The sequence below is a fragment of the Suricata suricatta genome, chromosome 9 (genome assembly GCF_006229205.1).
Source record: "Suricata suricatta isolate VVHF042 chromosome 9, meerkat_22Aug2017_6uvM2_HiC, whole genome shotgun sequence".
NCBI lineage: Eukaryota > Metazoa > Chordata > Mammalia > Carnivora > Herpestidae > Suricata > Suricata suricatta.
The window spans coordinates 24,713,137-24,732,584 of NC_043708.1; the positions used below are offsets into that span (position 1 = coordinate 24,713,137).

Below are 19,448 nucleotides of genomic sequence, written 5' to 3' on the forward strand. Positions count from 1 at the left end.
CCAAGGTCAGCCAGCTGGTCAGTATCAGGGCTGGGATAGCAACCTAGTCTGGACTCCCGATCACTCCTGGCTCTGTCTCTGCAGCCCCCTTGTCTGGGGTCCTGTGGGATCCCCGGCCTCATTCTCCAGGACAAAAGGCCTAGAGGTGGTCGAAGGCAGCATAACCCATCAATCATCTCCCTGCCCCTTCCTTGGGGAGTTTCCTTCCACGCCTGTGTCTGGGCCCCCGGTGAACCAAACAGCGCCTGCCAGGCTCTCCTCATCTTAAGTCACAGACCCAGGAGCTGCTCCAAGGGCCTCCTGGTGACCTGCTTAGTTGGCCACGTGCCCTGGGGACGTAGGGAGGGGTACAGGGTGGCTTTACCCTCCCTTCAGCAATGTGTGTTGTTTATTTATCAATGGCTTCTGCTCCTAGAAGAAAATCCAAGTACAGCACCACCAAGCCTCCCCCCACCACTCAGACCTGGGACTTCACCAGCCTCCCCAGCCCCATCTCCAACCCAGTCTCCCGCACTCACACCAGCCACACTGGCCCCCCTTCTGGTCCTGAAACACATCAGCTATTTCCTGCGTCTGGAGCACTGACCCCAGGATTCTTCCACATGCTCTGCCTTACCTTGGAAGTCACCTTCTCAGCATGGCCTTCCTGATCCTCTAAATTAGACCCCTCTCGATTCATCATCGACTCATCTCTTTCACAGCATCGGCCTCAAGCCTGCCATGATGCACCTCTCCATGCTGTCATGTTTTCTGCCTGCCTTCCCCGCAAGATGGCAGCCCCACGGGGTAGGGGCCCCGATCCACCGTCAGCTCAGCTCCCCATCCAGTGGCTGAGACTCCATCAATATTCAACAAAGAGCTGAATAACTACTTCATAAGCTCAAACATAAGGCAGGTGCGTCCCCCAAACACTGTCCTTCAAAACAGAAGTCGCGTAACATCTGGGACTTTGTGACATCTCATAACAGAGCTGCCATGTCCACCACTTTATGTTGACCAGCCATCATGGCAGAAGAGCCACTGCCCCAAGAAGGCCTCGGCCAATGCCAGCCATCCAACTGAACCAGTAACAACGGGGGTAAAGAAATTTCATGCAAATTAGTTACTCCCGAGAATATGACCTCACAATTACACAAGTTGAATATCAAAAGCAGTAGAGTACCGAATACATTGTGGAAATCATGGTTATAAATCAACACAAACAAAAGAGTACTGTCCTGATGCCCTAGGAACTATACTTACAGCTCAAAATGACCTTTTTAGGAGCACATACATACTCATAAAGTTTCAAGTAACTAAAGAGTAAAGACAGTATGCTCTGAAACACTTAAATGACTCAGGAAGTGGTCCTAGAAAAGCCAAAGACACTTTAGTCAAAGGTCTGTGTGGCAAGTTTGATAAACTTGCTTCACAAATCATGAATAGAGGGGCACCTGGGAGGCTCAGTTGGTTAAGCGTCCGACTTTGGTCATGATCTCATGGTCCGTGAGTTCGAGCCCTGTTCAGGCTCTGTGCTGACAGCTCAGAGCCTGGAGCCTGCTTTGGATTCTGTGTCTCCCTCTCTTTCTCTGCCCCTCCCCTGCTCATGCTCTATCTCTCTCAAAAATAAAAAATAAGAATTTAAAAAAGTAATAAAATATTTTAAAAAGCAAAATGTGAGTAGGGAAAAGTTTTTCAAAAAATATAGTATGTTTACATAATGTGATTTGAAGCATAGAGTTGTAACTAAAATCAACACATTGTTTTAAGTAGACATTTGACTACTTTATCTAGATCCCTGTAAGTTTCCATAGGCAAATTGGCCATACGTCTTTCGTCTGTCTTCATGGGGAATACAGAGGGGTCCCTTTGGGGATCACCTTCTATGCAGACACACGCACAACTTCCCAGGCACCAGGCACTTTGGAAGGACATGGGGTTTGGTGAAAATCAACGTAAATGTAACTCCCGTTCCCTAGAGCTTATCATCTCCCTGGGGTCCCAGTCAGATCATGGCAAGAACCACACAGTGTGGGAACTATTGTCAACGTGCTGGCAGAAGGACCCCAGGGGCACTCAGGAGGGACAGAGCGCTTAGAAGTGGAAAAAGAATAAACGCCATCTGGAGACTTAAGGACAAAAGTAGGGACTGGAGGCTGGGGGAGGCGGAATAAGGAGAAAAATATCTGCAAAGTCTAGAAAGTGATGGTGTGTGACGAGGTCTGGGAACTGGAAAACAGCAGTCAGGCAGACCCACCGCCTACAAGGGAGAGTGGCAGGGGATAAAGTGACCAGGACAGCATGGGGCAATCCCAGAGGACACCCTCAATCACGTCCTGGAGCCACGGCTTACCCATAAGCAAGACAGGAGGGTGACCCGTTCAGATGTTGGTCTCCCCAGCAGCACAGAAGAAAACAGACTGGGAAGGGGTGAGTCCGGCAGCCAGGAGACAGACTAGCAGCTACAGTGGTCAGTGTGGCCCAGAACAGAGCAGCGCGAACGGAGAGATGTGTCAGGTCATGGGACATGAAGGAATGAAATGGAACTGGATGTGGCTACGGGAATACTGGTCTGGGATGGAGGGCAGGAAGTCGAGTTCCAGGGAAGACCCACTTCTGGCCTGCACACTGGGGGACCGATGACTGGGACACAAGGAGAGATGTCTGACGGCGGGCAGGACTTGTTGCACTTGGGTGCTTCCGGAACACCCGAGAGGAAATGTTCTGTAGGTGTTGGAGGCACTGGAGCGTGGTGGGGAGGCTGAACTGGGGCTCATTCTGGCTCCAGAGGCATCGGGTGCACGGGTGGGAGCAGACACAGACACAGGGCAGTAAAGCAGCTCAAGAACTGAGAAGAGGAAGGGAAAGAGGGGCTGGAAGCTGAAAATGGGTGTTGTTTTGTTTTGTGTTAGAGTGCAGATACCAGAAGTATTTAAATGCAGAAGGGAGGAGACCAGAGAGGGTAGAAGAGAGGAGATAATGGGTAGGAGGGTCTCCAGGAAGTGGGGAGGAGACGGGATTTGCCCAGAGCCCTGGGCAGGAGGCATCTCTGGCAGTGATGTGAGCAGTGATCCCTGAGCAGGCAGGCAGTGAACAGAAGGCACCACAGATGGGGGACCAGGGCACGGGGAGCCCTGCTGGCAACAACTGAGGGCGTTCCCACTGAGGCCTTCTAGTTTCTCAGTGGAAGAGAAGGCAAGGCGACAGGGTCAAGGCCTGGGGATACATCTTGGAAAAGTCCCTCAGATGGCTCCCCAAAAGGCCACTTCATCACTTAGCTATTCATTACAAAGGCTTTCACTACTGTGAGGTCAGTATCATAGTTCAGAAAGGAGCTCCATCTCTCAGGGCCACACTCACACTGACCAAACTCCGAGGCCTGATGTAGAAGCCCAGCGATGCACATTCAAGTACAAATAGAAACCTGTGCCTAAACCAGCAAGTTCACTCCAAGCAGAAGACCTCCTGGGGGGAGAGGGGGAACTAGATCATAATCAGAAAGATGTTAATCACATCAACTGAATGTATAATGACATCAGTCTGTCCCCAGGCTGACTCCCATTTCATAGGAGTGGTGCCTTTGCCAAAGCCTTTTTCTATGCCTCAGGGGCTGATCAATCCTCTTAGGTGAGCACATTTTCCCCCCTTAGCTATCCCAGTAAAGTCAGTCAGGTTGCTGATTATCTCCTTAGCTGGGGAGCCACGGTGTCCCTTCAAGAAGGTGCCTTTTTTGTGTCTGAGCTCATCTGTTCCTTGCAACGAACTCCCGCTTACTTAGAATCCAGGCAGGCAAAGATGTACTCAATACTTAACGTGTACTGCTAAGGTTGATCAAAAGCCCCCCGTGAGCAGAGGGACCGTCCCTACCTTGTTCAATGCTGTAACACGGAAATGGAAATTTCTGTAAAGGGTCAGACAGTTAGTGTTTTAGGCTTTGTAACATCCTGTGGCTGCAGCACCAAAGCAGCCAGATTCTAAGTAAACGAATAGGTGTGGCAGTGTCCTAATTTAACCTGACTGACAAAAGACCAGTAGGGTGTACTCAGCCCACCTCTCCCAGCCTCTCCCGCAGCCCCACCCTGCTGCACCTGGCACGGTGAGAGTGCCCGATAAATACCTATAGAAAAGAAATGGTTGGGGGCGCCTGGCTGGCTCAGTCAGTGGAGCCTGCGACTCGATCTCAGGGTTGTGGGTTCAAGCCCCACACTGAGTGTAGAGATTACTTAAAAATAAAATCTTAAAAAAAAAAAAAGCTGTCTGAGGGTTTTTTTCCTTAAATCTACCATGATGTCCTTGTTTTTATAAACTTCTTTCCATATTGGTATGACCATGGAATTGAGAGACGGAAGGGATCTAAGGAGACAGAATGTGAGCTGGCCACTTTAGAGCTTTTTCCAAGCATTTATATAAATTAGTGAATTCTAATTCACTAATTTCACTCATTCTGAAAGTCACTCATCCTGTGATGAGAATTCACTCATTCTGTGACAAGAGGCCCTCAGTGCAAGCTACGACTTAAAAAAAAAAAATGGCCTGAATATCCTCTTTAAGTTGAGAGAGAGAGTGGGGGGAAAGGGGCAGAAAGACAGGAAGAGAGAGAGAATCTCAACCAGCCTCTGGCTCTCAGTGAGGGTTCTGACTCGGGGCTTGAACTCACAAATTGTGAGATCATGACCTGAGCTGAAGTCAGAGGCTTAACCGAATGAGTCACCCCGGTTGGGCACATGCTTAGGAGACTGTACCTTGGTTTGGAACCTTAGGCGAGGCCTGCAAGCTCACTCTCGTGCCCTAAGCTTTAGATGCCAGGGTCTTGAGGGCAGAGAGCGGGTGCTACGTCTTCCTCCCCTGCCCCCACCCCGCCCCCCACGGGTACCTCTCTCAGAGCACTCACACAGTACCCACTGGTCTCTGAGGTTGTCCAATTATTGGTTCTCCTCATTATCCTCTAACTATGCTTCCAAATTTTCTACAACCGTTCTGTTCAGAAACAACAAAGTCAAAATCCATGTTAGAACAAAACCAAAGGCTTAATAAAATAACCGGAGCAAACTATCGGCTACAGTGTACTCTCCCAGTCCTACATAGAAACCTCTCCCTGGTTCTAAATGACAACCAGAACTTGGGACCCAGAAAAGAGACGAGAGCATCTGAGTTCTGAGTGTGCTCCATGCTGCTGTTTGTCCTCTGACTTCCAGGAAAAGATCGCTATCTTCTTCGTGGAGCAAATAATTAAGATTATTTACACAACCTTCCTGCAGGGTCTTGGGGTGCTGAGGATAACGCTTGGCACCAGGGCCTCTGCTGAGGGACGGCAGGGTTTCTGAGTCTGCACCAGCCTCTCCTGTCAGAAAATTTGATCCAGAACCTTCCAGCCCATTTAAGACCAATGTGGAGTGAAGAACATGGGACTGTCTCCTAAAAAGCAATTTTTCAAAAGTTGACCTCAAAGAATCTAAAAACACAACTGCAGTCTTACCGGACCACCTCATGATCTGGGAAGAAAACAGCTGCTATCTCAGGAACTCAAATTGGTTTAAATATCTCATGTTTATTTGTCAAATATCCAATGATACTGATTGGATATCAGACTGGAGGTTTTCAACCCAGGCTGAGGCAGAAGACTTGAAATGATCACACAGTGCTTTTCAGGTTCAGACTTTCCAGCCTGTCCTCCCAAGACTCAAGACTCACCAGTATGAACCTGACAGGGACCGGGATGCGTTCATTCACCAGGATGTGTTTAAGCGTTTGTTAATATATATATATATATATATATATATATAATCTATAACTAAAGTAGCCAAGGTGATTTAAATCCTAAATCAAAATATGCCATTTTACTTAAATATACATACTTACAAAAGCCTGCTCTGTAGGACAAAAATTATGTATCTGTTGTCTAAGTAATAATACTTCGTAAGTGATATTATAAGTGAAAATCATACTTGCAAGCATTTATTTAGCACTTATGGAGCACCAGGCAATATAACAAGTGCTTTATACATATTAACTCACTCACTCTCCTTTCGCATCTCTATGTGAGGAAGGAATGATAGCTTCGCACCGTAAGAGAAGGAAATGAACCTAGAGAGAAACTGAGGCAGCATGCCCAGGGGCATCTAGCTCTAAGGTAGCAGATAGAGCTGTCTGACCCAGGAGCCCGCCCGACGGCCCCTATACCACAACCTCTCAACTAACAGAATTGGAAACATGGCCAACCTTAAGGCCCTCGACTAATATAATAAATAAATAGTCACAGGAAATTTCAACAATTATTTGTCATCGGTGAACGAATACACCGCAAGTCATCCCAGGAAAGCTCAACCTGACTCTTCCAAAAATGAAACGGGGGAGGGAGGGAGGACACCCTGAGGACAGCCAGGCAGGGCCAGGACAGGTGCCCCTGGGTTTTGTCTGGTCTGGTTGCAGTTTCTGTCCCAGTAGAATGGCATCGCCTCGTTTCAGTTCTGTGCATGAGGAGGGCTTTTTGTCACCCAACCAACAGCACCTAGAGCAATGGCTGGCGCTTAGTAGGTGCTCAGTAGATCCCTGATGGAACCAATGGCCCAAGTGCCCTATCCATGGCCTGCTACAGTCTTGGCTACCATGCACCAGGTCATTGCCTGGGCTGGCCCCTGTGCCATGAACTTGACAACTCTCGGGGTGGGGGAGGGGGGTGGACTCATCATCATCCCCCATTTAACTCCAGGTGACCTTCCAGAGGTCACCGGCCAGGGCTCTCGCACACCTTTATGGGACTAACTCACACAGCCTGTGAAAGAGGCGGCCAGCCTCATGGCCATCAGAACACAACTCAGCTGATACAGAGACGTAGTGTAAAAGCCCTTGAGAACGGTCATGTGGGTTTCCCTTGCTGTTGGCCACACTCTTACCCAATTAAGAAAATACCCGCATTTCATTTGTGCCGTTAAAAGATGAAAACAAGAACCCTTTCTACAGCGAGGGGTCTTGAGCGCAGGGCCAATAACACGATTGTCTCCCCCAAAAGCAGCTAGTTAGGGACCCCCTCTTGGCAGTGTTCCCCACATCAGAGAGAGGCCCATGCACGGTGCATCTGTTCGGATTTTCCCTGGGTTTCCTGGGGCGCCACGGTGGGGGGCAGGGGGTGCCTGCCTCATGGATTTGGAGTCTCATCGGGAGTCCCGAAGCAGAAACCCTGAGAGGCTGGAAAGGGACCTACCCAACCCCCGGTGTCGAGGCGCCGAGCTGACCTGGCAGCGGGTTTCCCGCCGCCCCCGCCCCCCCCCCCCCCCCCCCCCCCCCCCCCCCCCCCCCCCCCCCCCCCCCCCCCCCCCCCCCCCCCCCCCCCCCGCCCTGCCGTCACGCACCTTGGATGGTCCTCTTGAAGAAGGCCTTGCAGGCTTCGCAGGAGGCCACGCCGTAGTGGTAGCCTGACGCGATGTCCCCACACACGAGGCACAGGCGCTTGGGGATGGCGTTGAGCATGTACTCGCACTTGATGGCCGAGTCATCCATGAGGCCGCCGGCACAGTCCTCGTAGCTCTTGCGGCACGGGGTGCCGCCCAGCCCGGTGCCTGCGAACATGGGCGGCGAGTCCAGACCATTGGCGTGGGTGCCCAGGGCCAGGCCGAAGCCCCCGCTGGCGTCGGACGAGCCGCTGGGGCTGTGGTGGCTGAGGGCGTCGATGCCCGAGGACGGGCTGGACGGCTCTGTCTTGATGAAGGAGCCGCAGCTGGAGCCCAGGTGCCGGTCGTCCGCGGACATTCTGTTGAGCAGCCTGTGGACACAGAGCGCGGGCAAGTCAGCTCTGCGGAGGGCGCGGTGGGTGTGACACCGGCCCCAGGAATTAGCTCTGGGCTCCGGGCACCAAGTGGGCGGGGTGGCTGGGAGGGGCTCGATGCTAAGGCGTTGCTGAGATAAAAATGCTGGCCCGGAGGTCAACGGGTCGGGACACTGAGCAGCCCAGAGCAAGCTTCTGGCATCACCCCCCAGAACCTTCTGCGTTCTCAGAGAAGAAACTAGGGTTTTATGGTCTTTTAATTTTTTTTTTTTTTGAGAGAGAGAGAGCACGAGGCGGGCAGAGGCAGAGGGAGACAGAATCCCAAGCAGGTTCCATATCCAGGGTGCAGCCCTACTCTGGGCTCGATTCCCTGACCGTTCAGATTGTGACCTGAGCCAAAATCAAAGAGTCTGACATTGAACCCACTGAGCCACCCAGGCATCCTGAAATACCTATGTTTGATCAATGAACTTCAGATTAGGCATGCCAGCTCTCTGCTGACATAAGGGCCACAGGAAGTGGTAACAAGGCAGACAAAGTAGTCTGCCAGCCTTCCTGCACAACATACACAGTGGCTGCCGTTGGAAGTCGGAGCATGCTAGGCCCCGGCCCAGACACACTCAAGTACACTGACCTGATAACCCGCTTCACCCAGTTCCACTTGGCTAAGGAAGGCCATGCTTGGTGCTTCCCCAATGTGCCCCCATCACTGAGATTGAGACCAGACATGCCACCAAGGCACCTGCCAAGGACAAGAGGCAGGGCTGGGGACAAAGGCTGCTCTGGGGTTTGCCTCTGGCCCAAGGTACATCTGGAAGGTGACTCCGGGCCCCCTCCCTTCCCCCTAACCCCCACCCAGCAGGCTGGATTCGCAGCCCCACCCAGCCCCAGAGACTGTTTCCAGGAGGTCGAGGGGACCATTACAGCCCTAGCTCCTTGCATCCCTGGCGCTTTCTTACCCCTAAATTTCAAGCTCTGAGCATTCCTACCTCACCCACTGAGGCAAGGGAGCCTTACCAACGAAAAGGTCACTGCAAAGGGTCATAAATGTTTCCCAAAATGAAAGTCCCCTCTCCCAGAACCAGGCGATCAAGGGGCGAATCTCCCACAGGGTCCCAGGACAAGGACAAGAACCTCTCTCCAGAGAGGCAAGCAAAGCGCACAGCAGGGTGATAAAGGTGGATGTTTAAAATGGGAAACCCAGCACCAGCCCACACTTAAGACCTCTCGGGCCAACCAGGATGTGGAGTCAGGAAGCTGGGTCAGGGTCCACCTGTCCTTGACCTGGCCTGGCTGTGTGGAGATAAGGAGGTGGCCAAGGCTTATGCCGGGTGAAGCAGGTGAAAGGAAAGAAAGAAAGATCCTGGAGAAGGCAAAGGGCTGAATGATCACTGGTACAGCTGCATTAGCAGAAAGATGGCTCTGGGTGGAAGGGAGGGTCGCAGGGCCGGAGGATGGACCACCTCTAATAATGCTCAGAGGGACCCCCCCTCCCCTGAGCAGTCCTATGAGGAAAGGACTGGTCACCACCAGGGAAGGGGCTGCTTTGTCGCACCCACAAAGCCCACCCCCACGCCTCCAAATGCGATCTCATGATGGGAGGGGTCTTCGCCATCCCTGGTATCACTAATGGTTTCATGGTTAGTACACCTCCCGGAGGGGCTGTTCCATCCATCTACATCTGAACACCTGCAGAGGCAGGGAACACATTGCCCCACAAGTGGTTCTAATCAGAAACCCGGAGTTGCAGATAGAAAGATAATAGATACTACATAAGGTTACCACTCTCAAGTTTATCTACTGGAATGTAGCCTCTGAAGACAGAGGCTCTCAGGCCCCTTCTGTTCCGAATGTAGCATTCCCAAGTCCTCTGAGAAGCCTGTCTCCCTTACATCGGCAGAGGGTGCCCCAGTTGAGGGACTCCTCTGGGTCCTTTCACAGCTCTGGCTGCTGTGCTGTCATCGTCCTGGGTTCCATATGCCCACCTGCTTCCCCTCCGTCCAGCAGCAGGTCCCTGGTATGTCCACAGGAACATAGCCCGGCAGGACATGACCCAGGCAGGAAATCCGCCCAGGTAGGCACCTTTGGGTCACCTCCCCACAGCGCCTCCACACAGGGCAGACGTGGAAAGCCGAGGGGGGCCATCTGTAATCCCCTCCCACTCACTGCTTTAGGCTCCGCAGGTCACAGAAACACCCCAGGCCCACTGTCCAGAGGACAGCTCCCAGACCCCAGCCCTCCATCCTCACCCCTCCCTGAAACACAAAAGAACTCCAGAGGTTTCGGGAGATACACTTGACATTAACAGTAATTACAGCAACAACAGTAGTCCCCCTACCCCCTCATCTGCAGTTTCAGTTACCCGAGGCATCATCAGGTCAATAGGAGCCTAACACTATGTCACTATGCCTACGTCATCCACCTTGTTTGGTCTCTCAAGTAGGCCTTTTATCATCTCATCTTCAGAGACTCCAGGGCTGAAGGAAGCAAACTTGACCCTGGCCTCGGAGTGGCACAGAAATCCAGCCACTGCTGGCCTGCAGCCCGGTTGTGTGTGTTTGGACATGGGGAGGATCTGAGGATTTCATTCCTCTTCTCTTTCCCATGACCATGATTTTGGTACCCCGCCACCCCCTCCCCACCTCCACCCCCAGCCCAGAATGTCTTATCTAGGGAGAGTCCACACCGATTCCAGGCACGTGCTGGCCAGAGGACGGGACAGGTCACGACAAGCACGGCCTACGATTTCAAGAACCTCATTCCCAGGGTGCCTCAGTTGGTTAAACGTCCAACTTTGGCTCAGGTGATGATCTCACAGTTCGTGTGTTCGGGCCCTGCGTCAGGTGGCCTGCTGTCAGCACAGAGCCCACTTCGGATCCGCTGTCCCCCTCTCTCCCTGTCCCTCCCCGCCCCCTCAAAAATAAATAAACATTTTTAAAAAGCTCATTCTGTCTCAGGAAGAGCAGACTAAACAAACACAAGTGCACAGAGCACCAGAAGAGCCAGGGGGTGCTACCCTCACAGGGGTGCCCCCACCCCCACAGCCCTGCCGCGGGCCCCACTGGTCTTCATTCTTTCACTTGCTCATTCATTCACAGTTGCAGACTGAATGAGCACCCCGTCCAGGGGGACACAGCTTCTCTTCCAGGTAGAAGATTCCTTCCAAACTTCTCTGTTTTTTCCAAGCTCAGGAACTGCCTGTTTGCGCTCTCCCCAGAGGCTGGGCTAGACAAGTTCAGTGGCCATCCACCAAGTGCAGTCACACGCTGGACGCGTCCTTTTGTACCATCTGGTTTAGTCTCCATGGCCTGTCTGCCAGACAGTATCATTCCCACTTCACAGAAGAGAAAAGCTGGAGCTTGAAGCTTGTCCCAGGTCACCTGGGGGACAGGAGAGGCTGGGACCCATGCTCTGTTCCATGGTACTCCGCCTCCCGTCAAACCGGCCTTGGGTGGGGGGGTCCTGCCCTGGCAACAGCCTCAAGATCAAAGCCCTCACAAACGGCAGAGGAGAGCTCCAAAGCCCTGGACCTTCCATCTCTTGCCCTGCAGTGTGAGAGTCAAGAACGCTCTGGGGGCACAGAACCCCTCTGGGCTACCGGGTCCTGGATGCACCAGGCAAGGGACAAAATTTGCTGGAGAAGCCAGACCCTTCAGGAAAACCTTGTCTCCAGTTCTCCTGACCTGTGACTCATTGTCCATGAGTTCCAAATCAAAATCCTAAAGGACAGGGGAGAAAGAAGTCCAGGAAGTCGGGGGAGAAGAACCAGCTAGAGGAGCTGAAGAATATGAAAAGCATTTTTTTAATGTTTATTTTTTGAGAGAGAAAGACCTCGAGTGGGGAGTGGGGGAGGGGCAGAGAAAAAGGAAGACATAGAATCTGAAGCAGTCTCTGAGCTGTCAGCGCAAAGCCCGATGCGGGGCTTGAACTCTTGAGCCGTGAGATCATGACCTGAGCCAAAGTCACTCAACCCACTGAGCCACCCAGGCACCCCTATAAAAGGCATTCTTTAAAACACTTTTTAGGGGTGCCTGGGTGGCTCAGCGGGTTAAATGCATCTGACTTCAGCTCAGGCCATGGTCTCACGGTTTGTGAGTTTGAGCCCCACATCAGGCTCTGTGCTGTCACCACAAAGCCTGCTTGGGATCCTCTGTCCCCCCATCTCTCTGCCCCTTCCCCCTCCCTCTCTCTCTTAAAATAACACTTAAAACAAATAAACTGCTCTTTAAAGCATGCTTTTAAAAAAGCATGTGTCTAAATAAATAAATAATAAAAAGAGTAAGTGTCATGGAAATGCAATGAGGAGGGGGTGGCAGCAGGTCATACGTGGCTACAAGGTCAGGGGAGGTCAGACTGGGCAAGTGTCCACTGCAGTGAGCAGTCAGGAGGTGACTGGTGACTTCGCCAGGGAGTGTCAGGGCACCACGGGGATGGAGAGCGCTCGGCTGTGGATGGAGGAGACAGTGCATGCAGACAACTCTTTCAAGAAGTTAGGCTGCAAAGGGTAGAAAAGGATGCAAGGGTGGGGTGCCTCCTGGCACACCTTCAGGCAGTACCATTCCCTTGAACTTGGGGATTATGGAGGCAGATGAAGAATGTTTTGTTGTTATTGTGGGTGGTTATTGGTTTTCTTTGATGGAGGGTGTTAAGAAAACAATCAACAAAACTAAAAGGCAACCTCAGTATGGGAGATGATAGTTGCAAATGACATATCAAATAAAGGGTTAGTATCCAAAATCTATAAAGAACTTATCAAATTCAACATCCAAAAAACAAATAACCCAGTGAAGAAATGGGCAGAAGGCATGAACAGACACTTCTCCAAAGAGGACATCCAGATGGCCAACAGACACGTGAAAAGATACTCAACGTCACTCATCATCAGGGAAACACAAGTCAAAACCACAATGGGAGACCATCTCACACTCATCATAATGGCTAAAATTAACTCAGGAAACAACAAATGTTGGCGAGGATGCAAAGAAAGGGGAATGAACCCTTTTGCACTGCTGGTGGGAATGCCAACTGGTGCAGCCACTCTGGGAAACAGTACGGAGATTCCTCAAAAAATTAAAAATAGAGCTACCCTATGACCCAGCAAGACCACTACTAGGTATTGATACAAGGGATACAGGTGTGCTCTTTCAAAGGGGCACATACACCCCAATATTTATAGCAGCACTATCAACAATAACAAAATTATGGAAAGAGCCCAAATGTCCATCAACAGATGAATGGATGAAGACAAAGTGGTTTATATATACAATGGAGTACTACGCAGCAATCAAAAAGAATGAAATCCTGCCATTTGCAACAACATGGATGGAACTAAAGGGTATTATGCTAAGCGAAATTAGTCAGAGAAGGACAAATATCATATGATTTCACTTATGTGGAATTTAAGAAACACAACAGACGAACACAGGTGAAGGGAAGGAAAAGTAAGATAAAAACAGAGAGGGAGGCAAACCACAAGAGACTCTTAAATACAGAGAACAAACTGGGGGTTGCTGGAGGGGGTGGGGGTGGGCTAAATGCATGATGGGCACTAAGGAGGGCACTTGTTGGGATGAGCACCGGGTGTTCTGTGTTAAGAGATGAATCACTAGGTTCTACTGAAACCACTACTACACTATTAACTAACTTGAATTTAAATATATTAAAAAAATTTTTAAAGAATGAAAGGAACTTAAGGTTTTTAAAAATTATAGAATCCATGCTTTGCTGTTTGCCCTGGGTGATCCTGAACCTACCTACCAGCCTGCTAAGTACAGGTCACCCCTGCTCTTCTCCCCAGAGTGGGCCATGAATTATCTGATGACTCTACATTTCATGCTAATGGTAAAGAACAAATCAAGAAGCACAGACTGAAGATACAAAAGGTAAAAAATGTCAGCTTTTCCCAAATTCCAGTTCAACCTTCACCAGAGTCAGCTGAGGGGCTTGCTGAACGAGGTGGGGGGTGGGGGCTGCCTGGGCCTAACCCGACCACAGTCACAATTTGCACACACACCTCTGCAAGGGGGCCCAGAAGTCTGCATTTGCAGGTCGGTTTGTTTTTGTAGCCTGATTTTAGGGGCATCAAGTTTGAGTACCAGGGGAATGATGTGGCCAGGGGACCTGGCAGGCTTTGATGCGAATCTGGAATGCAGGAAGAGAGAGGAAGCTGAAACAGTAAGAGGGGCAGGGGGCGGAGGGAAGGCTGGCCATGCACAGGGGAGGTCTGTGGGCAGCAGAAGAGAGAGCTGACAGCCGTCGCCTCCCTGTCCTCTCCACTCGGCCTCCACTCAGTCCCTGCTGCGGGAGGCACAGGGAATGAAGGCTCTGGGCAGGAAGTCTAGGAAAAGGAAGGAAGCTTGCAACAGCAACTGGGGGGTGGGGAGAGGAGAGAGCAGAAATCAGGGCATCAGGGTTTTCCAGGCCTCTTTGCTCACAGTGCAGGGGCAGCAACACAGGAGGAGCCCAGTCTCCTCCAGCAGCTTGGATCTGGGTTTCTCACCCGGGGCCCTACTGACATCTGGGGAAAGGACTTCGTTGTGGGGCTGTCCTGGCACTGTAGGGTGTTTAAGAGCATCCCTGGCCTCTACCCACTGGATGCAGGTACCACAGTCCCTCCCTGCCCTGGACGGGACAACCCAATCTCAAAACCTTGCAGAATGTTCCCTGGGGGAAAATCACCCCAGAATGAGAACCGCTGACATAGAGGAAAGAGGGAGGGCAGGGGGGCCACGGTGGAGGGTTGGGCCGATGAATGGTACAGGTCCGGGACAGAGGAAAAAGTGCAGAAGTAGAAGGAAACAGAGGGAGGGCCCAGGAGCAGGGTGAGCTCTGGGACTGCAGGTGGAGGGAAAGCAGAGGAAGGAGTGAGAAAGTTGGGGGGATTGGAGATGGGGTCCGGGAAGATGTCAGAGTTGGAGGCTGGGTGCCAAGGCCCTGGGGGGATGTGGCCACAGGGTGGGTGTGGAGAAGGCCTGCAGGGAGGCTGCAGCCTTGGGGTGAGGAGGGGTGGTGGACACTTCATTCTGGACAGGAGGGGGTCACGTGGAGTGCGTCATCTGTGGCTGGCTGGGACCCAGTTCCCAATGAGGTCGATGACTATTGATTTTATGGGAGGGACCGAGGCCCCATGAAGCAGCCTCTGCAAGGGCAGAAGTCAGTGGCCGCAGGCCCTCAGGCATCATTCCCTCACCCCCCACCGTGATCCATGCATGACCGGAGCACAGCCAGAGCTGCCCTGGCCTCAATTTTGCCACCATCTGATTCGTCATGGCCTCCCCCTACCCCAGCCAGCTCTCTGTCCCGGCCCTCTTAGCTCAGTGGAGGAGAGAGGGGTTGTCTCTGCTTCGGCTGGACCGTTAACGAGGTGGGCTGTCCATGGAGACCAAAAAATGTTGGAAAATCCAAACAGTTGAGCTGTTTGGCCACACATCTGCAGAGGAAGAGAAACTCATGCGTGCCAGCAAGAGACAGTTGTAAACTCTTAAGCTGGAATCTCAGGGATCTGGCCCCCTCACAATGGCCTGCTGGGCAAGCAGGAGGGAAGCTTCTGGAAGAACAGCTCACGGAGGGCAGCGCTTTGAACTGGCCTGATTAGCCTAGGGCCTGGCTTGCTTTCTTCCGTGGGACAGAGCCCACCTCACGGCACACAACAATCCGGGACCCCTGCCCCCTATGGCCCACTTTAGGCTCTGTGTTGAGGCCACACTTGTAAGAGCAAAAACAGGAACCCTGTCACTTAAGGGTTACGAGCCTCCACGCTGGCAACACAGGAGCCAGTTCTGCCACATATCAGCTGTTGGCTTTGCCATCACTCTCTCTCAGCCTCAGAGTGCTCACCTGTAAAATGGGCTCGATCACCTCCTTCATAGGACTGTTCTGCGTGACCACAAACTAGTGTATGCAAAATGTTGAGCCAGAGCTGGTTCCCAGAAAGTACTCTGAGGACGCTGGCCTACTGCGATGAGTCTCCCGGGAAGCCCCTTCCAGAAAACTCGTCATCTGGCTGCCTGTGGTCAAACCCAGCAAAGCTCTTCCCTCAACTAAGTCCCCAGATATAGGATGGAGGGAGATTCCACAAGGAACCTGCCATTTGCCAGGAGCGAAAGTGGTTGGCTAGGAAAACTAAGAGGATAAATAAGCCTAAATCAGGAACCCACTACACAGAAGAAAAATGCTTTCTGAACACTTGAGAGACTCTTGTGTGCATTTCTATAATTAATTCGTTAACCAGGAGCAATTCGTTGTAGTGGACCCTCAGACCTGCCAGCAAAGCTTTATTGGTTAGGAATCAGCCCCTCAAGGAACCTGAAAGTAGCACAGCTAAACTTTAGAAACATGGGGTGCCTGGGAGGCTCAGTTGGTTGAGTGTCTGACTTCAGCTCAGGTCATGATCTCATGGCTCGTGAGTTCAAGCCCCGCGTCGGGCTCTGTGCTGACAACTCAGAGCCTGGAAGTTGCTTTGGATTCTGTGTCTCCCTCCCTGCCCCTCCCCTGCCTGTGCTCTGTCTCTCTCTCCCCCTCAATAAACCAAAAAAAAAAAATTTTTTTTTAAGACTACAGGGATGCCTAGGTGGCTCAGTTGGTTAAGTGTCTAACTCTTTGTTTCAGCTCAGGTCATGATCTCACGGTTTATGAGACGGTGCCCCGAATTGGGCTCTGTGCTGACAGCATGGAGCTTGCTTGGGATTCTCTCTCCCTCTCTCTCTGGCCCTCCCTGGCTTGTCCTCTCTTTCTCTCTCTCTCAAAAAGTGAATGAACATAAACATTCATTTTAAAATATTAAAGAATATAGAAGGAGCCCTTAATAGGGGATGGGATTTGGAGGACCATGTGGCTAAATGTGAATAACTGTCCCACCTTCCTGTTGGAATATGAATTCATGGGCACTTACTACATGGGAGGAAGGGAGGAAGCAGGAAGTGAGGGAGGGTGAGGTGGCCAATGATAACAAGTATTAGGAACCAAGTATTATACTTAATCCAATCCTATACATGCGGGGTCCAGTATTATATATTTTTTTCTTAAACTCGCATATTTCTTTAATTCAAATTGATTCTCCCCCTGAGTGGTCTCAATCACCTATTTTTAATACGTGGTATTTTTAGCACTTCTGTGTGATTGAAATCTTACATATGTGTATCTTTCAACAGCAGGACCGTTTTCCTGGACAGACACACAAGCACAGCTGGGGACAGATTCTGCTGTCCACCCTGGTGACCAGCAGATAAGGGGTCGAGAGTCTGGGACCCACTTACTAACTCCAAACTACTAACCAGACAGCTGGGCTGGTTGGGGGCTGGTTGGGGGTGAGAGGCATGGGGAGTCGTGGTGACCTGCCTGGGAGACGGGGCTCACTCTGGCAGCCCCCCAGCCCCGCCACCCTCCACTGCCGCAATGCCACCACAGCACCGCTCCTGTGGTGGCTCCATTTTATCTGGTCTCCTCAGAACACTTTTCCTAACACTCCTCTTCTCTTTCTCCCCTTGGGGCCCCCTCTGGAACCCAGGACTGCAGAAGGACCCAAAAGCAAACTGGCAGCAAGATCCTGCCTCTCCCCCACTGTGTGCTGAAGCTATGGCAAAAATCTGTAATGCAGCATCTTGTCTTAGAAAGATTAGTCAAAACCAGACTGGTCCCGGACAACTGATTGAAATCTCGTTCCACACAAATTACGGCATGGAAAATAATGATGGGTAATTAGTGCCTTTCAATCGGGGCTTTTTTACCCGTGAGTTTCCAGGCTGCGTCCATCATAATGAGAAGAGAGAGGTTCTGCCAGAGCAGGGGGAGATGAGTGGACGTGGAGTGGGAGTGCCCTGGGCCAGCTGGGAGGGTCCGTGCATTGGCCGAGCTCTGGCCAGCGGAGGGCCACTGTGGCCCTTACTCCACTCTCCGCAAACTAGACCAAGGAGCTCCTCTGGAGACACCGATTCCAAACTTCAGCCTTCACCTCGATCCTCTGCATGGGGTCCCCTCAAACAGGACCCGGAGGTATCCCGTGGCTGTTCCGTGAGTCCTGTTGGCCAACTCCGGGCTCTGAACACCCCAAAAGGGAGTGTTTGGAGGAGGGGCAGCATCAAACACTCAGAATATGCCCCCACCATGCCACAGGGATTCTTCCCTTCAATGGCTACTGGAGAGCGGACATCTGTGACCTGATCTTAACGCTTGTTGAGTCTGGTTGCATTTGCACCGTGCACCAAGCCGCGATGCTGTATAAACCTCCCACCTACTGTCACGGACACACGTGGCCATTTCTAGATAGCATGTGGTCCTCACAGCAGCCATGGTGCTGGGGCCGCAGAGCTTAGCGGCTTGAGCTGCACTGCCTGAGTTTGAAGTCCAGTTCCGCCCCTTCCAGTGTATTTAACCCTTCTGTGCTTCAGACTCCTCATCTGTGAAATGGGGATGCTGATTACAGTACACATCTCATAGCGCGGTCTCGAGGACTGGCAAGTTACTAACAGAAAAGAGCTTAGAGCAGTGCCTGGCACACAGTCAGTGCTCAGTAAGTAAATGCTACCGGCTGTTACAGCAGCCCTTTTTGGGCAATGCGATGGCTTCCTTTCAGTGTCCCTTAAACATTCACGCTTGCTGCAAGCAAGACTGTTTACTCTCTGTCTCCCAACGTCCACCCATCTGGGCACCTTCCTATCTACTATTTCATCATGAATGTGTGTGCCTCTCCGCGTGCTAAAACTTCCACCAACAAAGTCCCTTTTTAGGCCATGGGTTTCCTTATTCAGGTACCACCAGAACCAGCTTCAGAACTGACATCTCAGTCCAACACTCTCTGTCCCTTACACACACACACACACACACACACACACACACACACACGGAGCTCCGTCCCTCGGGAACTGCCACGTTCCCACAGACCTCCACCGCGCTGGCCCGGCTGATGGACCCAGAGGCGTGTGCCTGACCAGCTGGGCCAGTGAGTCTCTTCCAAGAGACCTGTGGTGTCAGGGCTGCCTCTCCAACGACAGAATCGGAAAGAGGGACAGCTCAAGAAATGAGCAAGGTCACACTTTGCACCAATGTGCAGGGAGAGAGGAGAAAACCGCAGCTGGCGGCGGAGAAGGGTGCTGGCTGGGGGCAGAGTCCTGGGAGTCACTGTCATCGTGGTTGTTGGCAGTTGTCCAAAAACCCAGCGGCACCCCTGCTCAGGTGAGTGAGCACAGCTTAACTCGCTGACGCACCCTCACCCCAGGGCCGTTCTGATACTTAACCAAAAGAGCCACTCGTTCATCCCCTCCTCCTCATTCATTCGTCCGTTCCCTCTCGCTCACATATCCCATTACTGTTCCTTGTCTATCTACAGTGTGCAGGTGGACAGGTCCCTGCCCTCAAAGTGTGACAGTACCGTATTTCACTGACCTGAAGCTGTATCATCTTTTCATATTTTAACATCTTGGCAATCGGAATGCATCTGGAGTCGATAGCTTGCTAGAGTTTAATTTGATTAGTGGTTCCAAGAATAATGGTGTCTTTAACAATAGATGATGACATAGATTCAATGAAATGTGATAAATCAGTATAGCTGAGGCTGCTAGGAGTTCACCAAGAGCAATTTCCTTTCTTCCTAGACGCCAGGGAGACTACATTTCCCAGCCTCCTTTATGGGGGCCTGTGGCCCTCGACTAGGTGCCGGCTAATGGAGTGTGGGCAAAATGATGTAAGCCGCTTCCCTATCTGGCCCAGAAAA

The 19,448-nt window shown here is 51.6% G+C and overlaps 1 protein-coding gene across 2 annotated transcripts in view; it reads right to left on the reverse strand.

Annotated features, from left to right (window-relative positions):
- ESRRB (estrogen related receptor beta) overlaps positions 1 to 19,448 on the reverse strand; it is a 168,776-nt gene that overhangs the window by 46,528 nt on the left and 102,800 nt on the right. For both annotated transcript variants that reach the window (XM_029951299.1, XM_029951298.1), the window contains exon 2: positions 7,329 to 7,738. In XM_029951299.1, coding sequence (XP_029807159.1) covers positions 7,329 to 7,738 — 410 coding nt within the window. The remainder of the gene's footprint in view (positions 1 to 7,328; positions 7,739 to 19,448) is intronic.